This window comes from Megalops cyprinoides, chromosome 1 (genome assembly GCF_013368585.1).
Source record: "Megalops cyprinoides isolate fMegCyp1 chromosome 1, fMegCyp1.pri, whole genome shotgun sequence".
Classification (NCBI taxonomy): domain Eukaryota; kingdom Metazoa; phylum Chordata; class Actinopteri; order Elopiformes; family Megalopidae; genus Megalops; species Megalops cyprinoides.
Window position 1 is genome coordinate 17,431,435 of NC_050583.1, and position 14,414 is coordinate 17,445,848.

The 14,414-nt window shown below is 42.1% G+C and overlaps 1 protein-coding gene across 4 annotated transcripts; it reads right to left on the bottom strand.

Moving 5' to 3' along the window:
* Positions 1–1,559: 1,559 nt before the first annotated feature.
* suz12b (SUZ12 polycomb repressive complex 2 subunit b) lies at positions 1,560–13,401 on the bottom strand. 4 transcript variants are annotated; one of them, XM_036548590.1, is made up of 17 exons: positions 13,250–13,401; positions 12,427–12,507; positions 11,207–11,253; positions 10,985–11,049; positions 8,226–8,294; positions 8,089–8,138; positions 7,758–7,843; positions 6,248–6,479; positions 5,923–6,016; positions 4,875–4,980; positions 4,513–4,687; positions 4,298–4,386; positions 3,855–3,998; positions 3,153–3,310; positions 2,594–2,792; positions 2,254–2,333; positions 1,560–1,884 (listed from the first exon to the last, which is right to left on the bottom strand). In XM_036548590.1, exons 2-17 carry the CDS (start codon positions 12,497–12,499, stop codon positions 1,575–1,577), a joined length of 1,977 nt encoding a protein of 658 aa, XP_036404483.1. In that variant the 5' UTR covers positions 12,500–12,507; positions 13,250–13,401; the 3' UTR covers positions 1,560–1,574. The 4 variants fall into 4 exon arrangements, with proteins under 4 accessions (XP_036404483.1, XP_036404491.1, XP_036404475.1 ...); XM_036548598.1 differs by having other exon boundaries at positions 13,340–13,362; XM_036548582.1 differs by having other exon boundaries at positions 4,298–4,383; positions 12,427–13,401.
* Between the last annotated feature and the right edge of the window lie 1,013 nt (positions 13,402–14,414).

A 14,414-nucleotide genomic window follows, 5' to 3' on the forward strand; every position in this document is an offset into this window, starting at 1 on the left:
GGGAAAAAAAACACACAATTGGTACAAAATATTTTTATTTTAAATAGAAAACAAGATTTCTGTAACTCCTTTATCACAAAATTCACAACTTTAACACGGTGTTTTAACAATGTTGTTTCTTGATCTCTATTATTTTCTGGGCCAGCGACAAAGAGTGTGCAAATAATGCCTTCTGAAGCCGTAAAAGCATAGCTGGGAATTTCCTACGAGCCAGTCTCAGATACCGGTCTTCCCAAAACCACTACTTTTCTACATGTGCGCAGCTTTAGCAAATTAAAGCAACTGTTGAGAAAATAACGAATACAGCATGAAGGATTTCACAGAAAGTAGCACCAAAAACGGAACATAGTACAGGAAAAAAAAAAAAAGACGGTAGACGATCACCCCCTCCCTTTGGCTTGTAAACCCAAACTGAATTCCACCAAGACCCGGCTTGCACAAGTCTCAGCCCGGCAGACAGTTTGCCCTGAAAGGTCTTGCCTATAACAGTCAGTTTTACTCACTGTGAGAGTACAGACGTAGTCATGTTATTACTGCATACACACGCACACATTCTCAGGGAGCTCTAAAAAGGCTTCCAAAAGAGGCTCTTTCCAGCTTTTTAAAGCAAGGAATGAAGAAACGCTGGCACACAGGGAGAGCAGCATTTTTCAACCTTTCTGAACACGAACAACGTGATCAATGAGAGTACAGCAAGTCATGCTGATGGACCTCAGGTCTTGCAGGGCTGTAAAACTGACTGCATCTAGTAAAAAAAAAACAAAATATCTGCATTTCCATGGGAAAAGTCTGTAAACATCTGCATGAGTAATCTACATGTTCACACATGGAGTGGGACGCTGCCAGGCTTGTGTCTTAGGTCAGTTTGCAGTAAATACCCTGTGTCATGGTTGAGGTCCTTGCATACGGAAGGGGAGTGCTGACAGGTCTATGTTGCAGTGCATGGTTCCTCTACAGAGAGCAGCAGCTCCTGGGATCAGAGAGGGCTCAGCTTTAGTGACCCGAAACTATTCACCACCCTAAAACAGACATGCCTTTCAGAGCAAAACAAAAAAAAAGTAAAAGATTACGATAAAAAGGCTTTAAGTCCCGTATTTCACCAGACAACCAACAAATTAAAACATGATTCTATTCAAAGTACATTAAAATCCCCCCCCCCCCCCCCCCCCCCCAAAACAGGTACCTAGAACAAGACAAGTGCTAATACACATTAATATGATCGTATGGCCATCATGGTTAAGATGAGAGGATGGATAACACATACTCATGACTTTTTCATAATGCAGTGATACTTGTATTCTAACGACATGGTTTAGTAGCTACCTGGAAAGCGTACAGGTACTCCAGCTACAACTGTGACAGGTGAGTGTAGTGACACTGAAATGAAGACGCCCACCTTGTGTTTCAGCAGCCCTGTGGCCCCACACTGATATAGTATACTGGAGCATACAGTGCCTGTTTGGAATGCATTTGTCTTGAACAAGTCCTTCACTGCAACCTCCCCCCCCCCCCCCCCCCCCCCATCTCCTGGAACTTCCAATAAGCAAGCGTGACCCTGACAGAGGGGCGGGACTTCAGAGTTTCAGGTGATTGGTGTGTTTTTGAACTCCGGAAGCGTCCTCAGGGGCGGCGGAGGCGCTGTCGTCGGCCACGCAGCTCCCGTTTGCGTGAGGCGTGTCCCCGCCGTCCTGGGGCTCCCCGGTCTGCATCTCCCGCAAGCGCGCCATGGCCTTGTCTATGGTCGCTACGCTGACCAGGTTGAAGTCATGCATGCTGACCAGGTGGAGGAGGAAGTTCCGACACAGGTTCTTCTCCACGATTTGAGGCCCACACCTCTCCACGAACAACATGCAGGCTTGATTCATCTGATTGTCGGCTATGAATCTGGAGAACAAAAGGTTCAGCATTACCCTTACAAGCCAACCTTCTAGTATAGTGTAGGACCCTGCAAATCATGACTGAAATGATGGGACTGAATGGTAGACTGCTCTATACAGCAGTTTTCTTTTTTACTGAAAGCAACGGCACTCATCTATTATGGCTACTCCCATGCTATCCTGTCTGTTGAACTCTTCTAAGACATCAAGATAGGAGTATTAATAGCTGATATATGAGATCCAAACAGTACCCACAGCTTTTCAGTGTTCTACTCTATGCAAAGCTGGGTTAAAATTGGTGTTCCCATTTTAGGGGGTCGCTGCTCTTGTAGATTCAAATGTTGGAAATAAACATTTAAATGCTCATGACACCTACCCGTGCTTCATAACGTGTAGATTCCAGAGCTTCATCACCTCCTTCTCGCCCTCATTAACATCTGTGAACTCTTCTATTTGCTGTAAGGAGAACAATCATGGACGCAAAGGGAAGGGTCAGAGGACGTCATAATCCAGTTGCTAGTGAGATCACGACACTGAAAATCCTGTTTTAACATCGACTGGAAGGACAGCTGACGAACGAAAATGAACAGCACAGCTCACCAGATTAACTACAGGCACAGCTTGAGCCTTACACTCTCCTCAATGGCCATCATGAGCGCAGTACCCAGTGATGAGCTTGGTGCAGAGAGTCAGGCGAGCGGAGCTCCGCGACTCACCGTGATGGTCTTCTCCCTCAGCCACTCGGGGTCCCTCTCGTCCTCGCTGTCCACGTCCATCTCCTGGGGCCGCAGGGGCAGGCAGCTGTCGCTGTGGAAGTAGAGCCGGTTGTGGCCGCTGATGTAGGTTCGCTGCTGCTCCAGCTCCCCGTCCTCCGACTCCAGGAACTCCGACAGGCTGGGCTTAGAGCGCTTGGGCCTGCGGGGCAACACAGGGCACTCACTGGGACATTCTGAGACACACACACCCGCCAGTTCACCCATTCACCATGGAACAGCTGCAAACCAGTTGCACTGAGCGTGCTCCAGAGTGTGAGAGTTGCTCAAATTATTTCCTAGATACACGGTGGTGTTTGTCTGACAAATAATGAAAAAAAGAGACTTTTTAATGACCTCTTCCCCCCCCCCCCCCCCCCCCCCCCCCCAGAGGCTGACTCATAAAAACCATTTCACGTATGATGCATGCTTTTTCCAGGCTGTCATCATCACGTGTCTGCAAAGGGTCAAGGTAAACTTCCTGAAAGGAAGCCAGCGCTGGAGGGCCGGAGCGCTCTCTCACCTGCAGACCAGGACGTGTGTGACAGCAGTCCTCTTTACGGGACCGTTGCGGCTGAAGGCGAAGCCGGGCTGGCTGTGGATGTCCTGAGGGTTCCCCACGTACGAGCCGTCGTAGCACTCGTTGATAGACACATCTATTCTGGCTCCTTTAGGGTGAGGCTGGACACATCAAGGAGCCAATCAGTCTTCAACACACCATTACACCATGAAAAACTTCTCTAGTGATGGAAAAACGAGGATTCGTGAACTCCACCGTGGGGTAATCATGGGCTGTGAAAGACTCGCTGATTTAAACCAGTCATAACATGGAGAGCTGGCCCATTTGATTGGTTCATAGGAGTCGGTGATAGTCGCAGTATAGAGTAGCTCTACCCACAATGAGGTTCATTAAGCCTCACTTTCCCATCACTACGCTTCTCTCTCATGACTTCACGGCCATGCTTTCTATCACTCCCTGGACAGGGTTTGTAACGTTTGCCTGCCAACTGATAACATGCACTCCATAAACAGAAGCATACAGTATGTGCTATGGTAAAGGTCTGCCTAACAACCACAACCTGGCTACAGACATCTATGGTTGATAAAATGATTGTGCAAGTGAAACGGTTACCACTACAGTAGTTCCAGAGCAGAGGCTCTCATTGTGGGAATGACAGAGTGATGGTTCTCATTGTAGGAGTGAGAGAGATAAAAGGACTCTCACCACATAGTTAAAGATGAAGCGGCTGTGGGACAGTTTGAGGTGCTTGAGCAGGCTGTAGAGCTTCCGGCAGTTCAGAGTGCACCACGGGCAGTGCAGGTCATCTCTGGCCTCTGTCTGCTGCCTGGTGTTGTTGTTGTACAGAAACTGGGAATGGACAAATCAAAGCACAATTTAGAGATGTCAAACGTACATTTAAAAATCAGTTACTGGACAGCTCTACAGCACGTGCAGCAGGTGCTGCAATACATAAACACATTTAGAAATATATTCCCCCTCTGATTTGAACTGTGAATAACATCAAACTCTACAGGGATCATCAACCATTTTAAGGTAAGAAATATTTAAATAATAAGTACTGAGAACTACAGTTGATATTAATGTCTAATGAGACCAGAAATGGCACACACGAGACACCGTCTCTCACTCGCAGTTCTCTTGCTCACCTGATAAAATATACGCAGCTTCTGCCGAGGTTCAACGGGGATCTGTTCTTTTCTCGCCTGAATATCTGTGCTAATTGATTCTTTTACTGCTGAAAAGATGAGGATGGGGTGGGGGTGTTAGAACAGCTAATGGTGGAATTTCAAACAGGAATCGCTGAGACGGGAGCTTTTAAGACTCCTTTCTATGAGGAAGGGATAGCAGATCATTGTCTTACCCACTAGAGAAGGCTTGAGAGCACTGGGCCTGCTCTCCACTGTGCTGGTGTCTGAATTGCGTGTGGCCAGGGGTTTGGCCACTGGGGCAGTGGACTTGTCATTGGTGTCACCTGTCCAGCGCAAGGTGAACTGCAGCGTGGGTCCCTGAGAGAAGGTCTCGAATGGAGGCAGCCTCTGTGGAGACCCCCCAAAACCCGTGAACACCACCATCTTTCTTTCCGCACTGAAACCACTCAGGGGAGACCCTTAAAAAGCGGATCAAAGCTACCCACAAGGAAATGCGCAAGTACAAGCTGATCCCAAAATATAAAATTCAGTGAGTAACAGAGAATGTATGACTGACGCACTCCGGTACACACACCTTCCCATCCAGAATGGTTTCCCATGTGGCTCTTTTCTTGCTGACTGGGCACTCCACCATTTCCTGCATAGACACTTCATATTCCCCATCAAGCAGTTGTAAGCGTCTGCAAAAAGCCGGCGGCGTCAGAGTTGAGTAACGGAGCAAGCGAGACAGCTTCTCACACACTTCCATGTGCCCTGTCACTGAGAAACCCTGGATGCACTAAATGGAGTGAATGCGCTCAAAAGCAGACTGAAGAACAGCACTGCAAGTGGACAGCTGCTTTTACTGTGAACCCTGAGGTGCGTATCAATGCTCTGTAATGGAGATTAACGTAATACCAAAGTATTTAATTGCAATGCTGGAAAACCACCATGTCCAACTAATAAGTGGCGATGGACTGATCTGATTTAATTATTAAGCCATCATCCTGCTCCAGCTATTCATTCATGTCTACATCACAGTAAGATGATATTGGTGAATGTCTACCACAGGGACAATGGATGTGTCACTCTAATCCTGTGAATGCCTAAACCCATACAACAGCATATCTCCTGGATATCAGCCATTCTACCGTTTCTTCCAAGCCACAAGGGCATGCCTTTCCACTTATCATGCTTTCATCGTTTGTCATGGCAACCAGGTCTCAGTGCACAGATCAAATTAACACATGTTCTTGCCGCAGCACACCAGCATCTCATCTTCCACTGCTCTATAATATTTGTATTTGCCTGGGTGCTCACATTGTGGTGCCATCACGTGTTTTTCCATGGCATCCTCACTGCTTCTTTGCAGTTGTAGTTCTATACGTAACAACTGAGTTCCAGTAATAATCATAACAGTCATCATTATGGCTAAAGTCATACTGTGTGTTCCAGGCTTTAAAGCAGATTAAAATGAGGGTTCATTTACACCAATACTGGCTGTTTTGGTTGCATTATAATGTCTCCTGACACAGACGCACAGAAACACCCTCTTCACAAACATATTAAACACAGGTGTGACCTAATGTGCTTTTGTGGCAGTTACTTCCTCAGAAGCAGAAGAGAACATGAATGTAAATTACCTGTTCTTGTCAAAGACAGTCATCTGTGCAACAAAGGTGGCTTCTTCATCTTCTCTGTGGGAGGAGTTTCTCTTTTTTCTGCTTGGAAGCTCCTCTGCAATAGATGGAGAAACAAATTACACGATGAAGACAACAGTCAAGGTGAAGGTGCCTATGGAAGCTCCCCGTTGTCAGGATTATTCATATCTCTGACATTTCTGATTCAGCATTTCTGCCCACTGCACTGCATTGTTTGAACCCTGTGTGTGAGAACAGAAACCTATGCAAAAGGAGGAGTCCTAAACGACAACTGTGTAAGAATGCTCAGAGTATGAGAAATACTTACCAATGTTCTCGTTGGTCTCTCCATTTGTAAGCCCATTCAAACTGCTCCTCCCTGGCCGGGACACTCTGAACAGTAAAGAGTAGGACTTGACCATGTGACTGTTGCTGGGCTCGAACTCACTGCTGGGCACAAGCAGGGAGGGGAAGCTGCCGGGCTTGGTTTGGCTGTAGTCAGGATTCAAAGGCACCTGCTTTTTACCTGTAGGCACTTGTTTAACCGGGCAACTTACATCCTGGGGACATAAGAAATTCCCCAAGTTAGCATATGACCCGGTCAACATGTACTTCAAAATTTAATGACAAAACATTAAAGGGATCGCTGACTACTTCTTGGCCTACGGCAACACAAGTACGGTAACCCAAATTAACTTTACAATGTCAGAACATCTATTGCTTGGTAGCAAACACCCTTTCCACAACAATGTACAGATGGCTCAATGTGTCTGGATCCCCACTGACAATCAGTCAACTGCAGTCAACATCAGTCAACTATGGAAAACAGAGTCTGTAACTGCTGAGATGAAACAGTCAACAGTTCAAACTCCCTGGTCTTCCCATTCTACTTCCGCAGCAGGACTATGAATTATACAACATAAGCGTCATAAAAAAACAACAACCAAAAAAAGCCACAACACCAAATGGCATAATAAGTAGGTCATCAACTCAATCTTGTTCCAGCTAAAAAAAAAGAAAGAAAAAGAAAAACGCAGCTGATTCAAGCAGGAAACAGGTCCTGGTCTGGCACCTGTTCAGTATTGCTAATCAACTGTTTCCAGTGAAGATCACATTTTTTAACTGTATATATGCTTTCATGTCCTGATCATCTCTCCAGCTTAGTTTTTGTATTATGATATGATGCATTAATGCATTAATAATTATGGAATTAGATTTACCAATCTGGGAGCTGTCAAAACAACAACCCCTGGAATGTTACTCCATTATAATAAACCACATATGCCACATACAGTTGTTAGCTATATTTGTGGCAAGAAAACATTTAATGAGTTTTGATTTGTTTCAAAGTATTCAAGCAGGCTGTATTTAGTAAGCATTTAGCAGGCTGACGCAGAGAACAGCACCCTACACAGAACTCCTACGACAGGATGACAACAGCGGCCGGGGCTGGTGTATGAGATCACAGCACATGCAGTCCTGACAGACTCCGAACATGACACTGTGGGTGACTCATGAGGGGGAAGAGGATAAGATGGAGTACAGCTAGTACCACAAACACCCACTCACCACCACTGCCTAATTTAACAATGCAGTCACTGTGATCTGTGCGCTGGTGTTATATGCTCTTCATATACTGAAAAAGTCTATATGGGGTGAAACAGCTCAAACTTTTTTAATGATTTTTTTTCAATATTGAAACAAATCAGATATAGATATTTTAAATAACCTTAAATATCCCTCTAAAACCGTTTTTATTCTATAAAGTACCGCAACGCTTAAGTCAATGACTTAAAAGCAGTATCAGACATTGCTCCGATGCTTTCATGGACTCTTACCTTCCGTTTTTTGTGGCAGACTTTGACAAGTAGCACCTCTAATGACACTGAGTTTTGTTCATTCTCTGAGTTTTGTGATGGCTTTTCTGCAAAAACAGGGAAACGCTGGTGTAAAACAGTTGCGCATTTTAGTCATAGTGGGCCATTTGACTTAATATTTCACTGGAAACAACCAAGATGTAGCATGCTAGCATTCAAAAAAATTAAATGAATAACCACCAAAGTCACTCAAGTACAATGTAGAAAAATAGCGGATGGCACGTTGCATAATTATCAATATTCATACATATCTTTACAGCTAATTACTTGGCCACACAGGAACTTCTCTTACCAATCTTATGGAAGAATCCAGTGAAAGTAAGCTGCAGGTGTGACGACAGGCTGCAGAAATAAAGAAGAATACATGAAGCAAATCTGATCTCTGACAAACAGTGATGGTCTTGGTTTTGGCTGTGTGGGCTTCATTACCTGTGCGATTCCTGCTCTCCCTTCATTTTCTCTACTTTCAGCAGCATGTCATCCACTTTAAAAGACTTCCTGAGCGCAAAGAAAAATGGGTTAACAGCAAAGCGGAGATGAAAAAAAAATCATCAAAGAAGCAGAATGACTGACAACTAAGAGAGAAAAACTGAACTACAAAGTCACAGTGGTAAATATGTAGAAGCAAAATATCACGGCATGGGTGTTTCCTTCAGGTTCAGAGCTGGTTCCTCCACTCCTCTCCATTCAAAAATAATTCTGGACTTCTTTCTTTCAGTAGCACACTTGTACTAACACTTGCAGAAAACATTATGCACTAGCCTATATGGTAAAATCAGACAAAATATGAAAATCTAACCGCCACGAAACTTTAGGTATAAGGCCAGTATGGATTATGCAATGCGCTTATCCATACATGGGCTTCTTTGGATGTGCAAATGCTTCTAATATCAACTGAGACACATCACATAGGAAATAACCTACGACTGCTGCATTGATTTTGGATTGATGTCTCATTTGCATATAGGCTGACATGAAAAATTCACACTGTTTATATATATGTGGATTGCTACAGCCTTGACAAATACACCATGGAACACACGTGTGTAAAGGGTAGTTCCAAGATAGATGGAAGCTTCAAAACTCTACATGGATTATCACACTGATGGGAGATTGTTAGTAATACACCCTCCTGCTCTGTACACAGTGCACTCTGATTACAAAGCAAGCTCCAGTTAGCATTTACCACCTGAGGCTCTCCCACATCACACACAATGGCCCTCAGTATTGACTGTGATGAGAAAGAAAACAACCTAGCAACACATACTAGAGTGCATTACATGGTGTGAAGATTTGTTGACACTAGGGCTGTGTATTGACAAGAATGTGGTGATACAATATGTATCATGATATAGCGATTCAATATATTGCGATATATTGCGATAATGTAAGCAAGGATATTGTGATTTTTTAAATCTAATTTTAGGAAAACTGTCATAGTATAAAGAACAATGCTAACATTAGCATTGCACCCTTACGCTACTTCCTGTCTCAGTTTAGGTTGTCACGTTGGAGTGGAAGAGTCAAATGGCTGAAGACAGATTACAACACTGCTATCTAGCGGTCGGGGGTTTAAACACAACACAAAATGAACTACTGTCTGCCACAAATCTTTGCATGTAAACTATTAATTAAAGATTGATAGTGTTTTTGAGAATTGATACAGTATCACCAAACATAATACTGCGATACTCAAGTGTATCAATATTTTCTTACACCCCTAGTTGACATGTATCGCGAAACTTCAAGGTAATCGGTTATAACTTCTGAACAGTGCACTGCCTTCTCCCGAAATCGGTTAAGACATTCACAGTCCAATTTTTTAAAAACCAAATTATATACCTGGAGTTACTGTTGTGGAAACAGTTTCACGTTCTGCCTCCACTTTTAAGTTCCTCAGCATGGACTGATATTATCGCATTTTAAAGTCAAATAGTAGCAAATCCATTTAAGTGTAACTGTCAATACATTTACAAAGATATGTTTTTATGGAGTGGACATTTGGGGGTCAGAACTGCTGCAATACCACCACTGTCTCAGACAAAGTAAGGTCATTTTCCTTTTGGTACTTTTCAGTTGAGCATAAATTTCCCCATGCAAAACAGCAATCATCTCATTTCTCATTTTCATATTCAAATCCACACACGATTACCTCAACAGAAACCAGCACCCTCTCAAATACATGACAGACCACCATCTGAATAATGAAAAGTGTTACCCATTTGCTCCACTACTCAAAACCACAGACCAAAATTAGGCTCAGTGAACAAAACGTACTGGACAGAGGTCAAATCAGTGATCACAACTTCTATGCACAGAAAGTGAGGACAGATCTCACAAACACATTGCTTGTCTTCTCTTCTTGGATCACATTTTAATGCAAAGGGGAGAAATGCTTACCATAATTCATTATTTCACAAATATGACTATATCCAACAACCCCTAGGGATGCCTACCGTTCATTACAGGTCAGAATACAACAAATTTAAGCTCCATTCTTATCAACCTGAAATTATTCAGTGGAGGATGACAAAAGAATCCTCATGCACAAAAACCTTTTTTTCTGAACCCCTGGTAACCAATAAACAGTTACACCTATTCTGTCATTTCCACAGTACAAAAGAGGCAGCGGAGAACAACCAGTTTGCAAGACCAACCCAAGTCATCTACCCAATGTATGGTTACTGCACAGACAAACTGTAACAAAAATCAACAAACCCCCACTACGGGTAGTTTGTAGATGGGCAAGTTCTCCATGGGTCATAGATCATAGGCAAATCATGCTGAACAAAGTTGTTTCACTTATTCCTCTTTCAATAAGAGTTTTGGCAGTATACCAGCTACCGTTACAATAAAATTTCACGAAAATACTTTGATAGTAACACAATTTGCATTCTTAGATTAACAGAAGTTTAGCACGCCTTTGAGAAGATTTGGCAGGTTAAATTTTCTTCTAATATCACAGCTATAATCTGTAATATTTAGCAGCAAACAGCAAGAGAAAAAAAACATACACAGAGTGCTTTAAGCACTACATTTTAAAAACATTGTTCATCTGAGACTTTCGCATTGAAAACATACTGACAGTATTTCTAGACACATAAAATATTACAATCTACAAAGAACTCATACACAATAACTGTCAAACATGATCCCATTAATAACACTTAATATACAATTAACTGTACCTTTTGGCATGTGTTCTGGAGTTTCTGTGAGACATGTACGTGAGGGTTCTGTGCAAAAATATAGGCTGAAAAAAGAGAAACTAACATTAATTCAAAGACAATGGCTTTGAATAACTGAAACCAGTGGACAGCAGTCATTTATTCTGAGTGAATCAATTTCAAACATATCTGAATTACTATATGTAGTCTGCATTATAGAGCATAACATTTTGCCCAGCTTACCGCGATCAGGTTCCTTGTGCGGAGGAATCTGTAGATTTGAGTTGGTTCTGTAACAAAGTTTGAAATATATGACATTCATATTACCAACTTGCAAGCTGCTTGCTTGGGTGGGGTTATTATCTGCCTGCTCTTCTCCTGAAAGTTCAATAACAACCCAGTAGATTTTTTTGCACATGGGTCTGTTATTGTCAATTACGTGAACTATGACTGAATACGTCTTGGAAAATACTCCGCAAAGGAAATGCTGCTTTGTCAGCTTTAACAAAGGAAAATCGTTTACCAACGACAGTTCTCCTAGCTATAAGTGTGCAGTGAATACACCAACTACTTTGCCGCATTTTAGAATGGTAAATACACGGCAGTAAGGTAGCATTTGCCCCTCGGTCCTATGCGTCTCATTTGATGATTCAACCTCTCATCTAATTACAGTCAAAAGTCACATTTCTGTAACGCTCTATTTTGACTTTTTGCAAAAGGGGAAACGTTTCAGACAGACGGATACCAATTAATGTCTTAGAACTACGCCAATTGTATCACTAGAAAAGGCAGTTAACTAGCCAAATTTCGAACACTCTTCATCGGTGAATACAGCTAGAGTGCTTGATAACACTTTGTATCCAATCTGACAACCAAGATAGCGCAAGCTAGTTCCGCCGGTGGAGTAGTAGTATAATTTGTGTACTCCTACGCTGACGGAACTACAGTTAGTTGGCTATCTATGTAACAAATTTACTAGAATTAAGTAACCTTCAGTGATCCTCCAAATTAAGTCCTCATTTCATTTGATTCCCCCATGTATTGTGACATATTCAGAATAACAAACAAACAATCTCAACGTAGTTACCAAGTTTATCAATCATTATCTGGCAGCTACCTAGCTGTCTTACCACGTTGTGGTAACATGAAACTAGAATGGGTACACCTTGAACAAAGCCTGTTATAGAACCAACGTGCATCTAGCTATAATTTCATCATGCGCACACACCTGTACATAACCTACAAGACAGTAAAACAACGGTATCGTGTGTTAGTTAGCCAGCTAGCCAACTATAATGGTCATCCAACATCACACACAAGTGGACTATTTAACTAACTAGCAAGCGTCCCTTTGATAACCAACAAAGTTTAGCAAAGCTAGATAACTTAGCTTACTTTCCCTATCATTTACTATTGTTGGCTAAGTAATGGAAAGGGGTAGTGAGTTAACGATAGCTACTCACTTTCGAAGGCCTGTAAGAACAGCTCATGATCGGCCTGGATCTGCTCCATCTTCGGCTTCTTCACGGAGGCCATCACAACAGCTGAAGACGGGTACACAACGCCGTTGCCTTTATAACCGGTACCACAACCCATAACGGGGCCGGAACCACCAACCCCCGAGCTATGTTTCTGAGGAGCCATCCAACAAACCACGATGGCTTGCAAAATACTATAGAAATAGTCCCTTTTCACAACAAAGGAAACGAAGACCTGGCTAACAAACAGCTATCGATAGTCTACTTTTTAAAACTTGATAGCTATTTGACTCACAACTAAAATGGTGTGATGTTAGTTAGATACCGTCAACGAACTGTCCTGATGATGGTTATACTAACTAGCTAACAACTGAGAGCTATCTAGCTAAAACCCGTATTGTAAAAAACTATGTTAATATATCAGCTAACGTTAGCTAGCTAAACGTGTCTACACAGACGAGGTGCTTAAAATAGCTATCCTGTCTGATTCGCTATTTGACAGAAACATGAAAACAAATCAGCTAGGCACCTAACGTTGTAGTTGCTGGCTAAGTTACGACTTCACCCCTGTCCCAATCAAAACTAGCAAGCTAAGTTAGCTAGCTAACTAACGTTAGTTCACTGTCGGTCATATAACGTTAGCTAGCTATGGCTAGCTAGCTAGATCGTAGTGCGGTTTCGTAGAGAAGCCATGAAGAATTACTGGAGGCAGGTTTAGCTAGCCAAGTTAGCTAAACAGCGAATCAGCTAAATAGCGAAATCTAAAGCGTCATAAAAAATCAGTTCTACTTGTAACTAAAATGAATACCTTTGATTTCATTTTGACCTTCTCATAAATATAATAAAAGGGAAACTGTACAGGATCAAAATTAATAAGAGATTACCCCCACGAACTAACCATATGCATGTTTAACTCTCTCGCGCTAGGGGCAAAACCTGAAATTCTCTGCCCCGACAACCCGCCCCCGTCCCCACGAGAGACTTTGAACTCCGGAGGTTGTGATTGGTCTAAATAAGAGTTCAAGGACTTAAAAGACAAGTTCGGTAGAGAAAACAAATTACCGCTCGCGCTCCACTCCCTTTTGAAACGATTTTGCGGGAAATTGCTGTGCACTCGTGGTGCATCAAGGGAGCTGCAGTCTACTTCTGACGTTACAGTTGATGAAGCGCACCATCTCCGTACACGTTTTTGATTATTCATTATTTGTCCAAAACATGTAAAATAATTACATCACCACTTACAATACGCCATTCACATATTAAATGTTTTTAGTTTGACCAGAGTGTAAAATATTAACATCTTCCAAGACGAGAAAAAAAAGAAAAACAAGAATAGGAATTTAGGAGGGTCAGAGTCCCTTACTGTTTTTAGGTGTTTGCTTATCTTGACATACTGCTGTGAATTCATATGCATTGTAGTTAATACATAGCAACTGGAATTTGCAAAAGCAATGTTCTTATGGGTTGTGACCCTGCCATCTAAATCAGATGGCATGCATTGTTTAAAACGAGAAAGGCTAGGTAAAACTATCTTATAGCCCACAAAGTGCTGAAGAAGTAGGCATTGTGGATTTGATATACATACTAGGCAAAAACAAACACGGAAAGACAATATATAGTCAATACAAATACATTGAAACAATTGTATTTAATGTCAATACTATAAAAGAATTGTATCGATTTCTTCTAATGTTGGAAGTACACGTTTCACGACAAATACAATGTATACGGACATTGGTAGCTTATGTAGTGACAGTAATTTTGTGATAAGTCAGAATACATTTTCATTTTTGTTTCAGGTATATGCTTTAAAACAGAAAAACAGTTACATAGGGCTGCCTAATTTCTAGGTATCATGTTATTCGGCACGTCATACCATCTTTTCAGATTTGTCATCAACATGCACTTAATAAAACTAAATTAGAGGTAAAAATTAACTATTCAACTAATTAATTAGTTGTTAATTAAAGTTA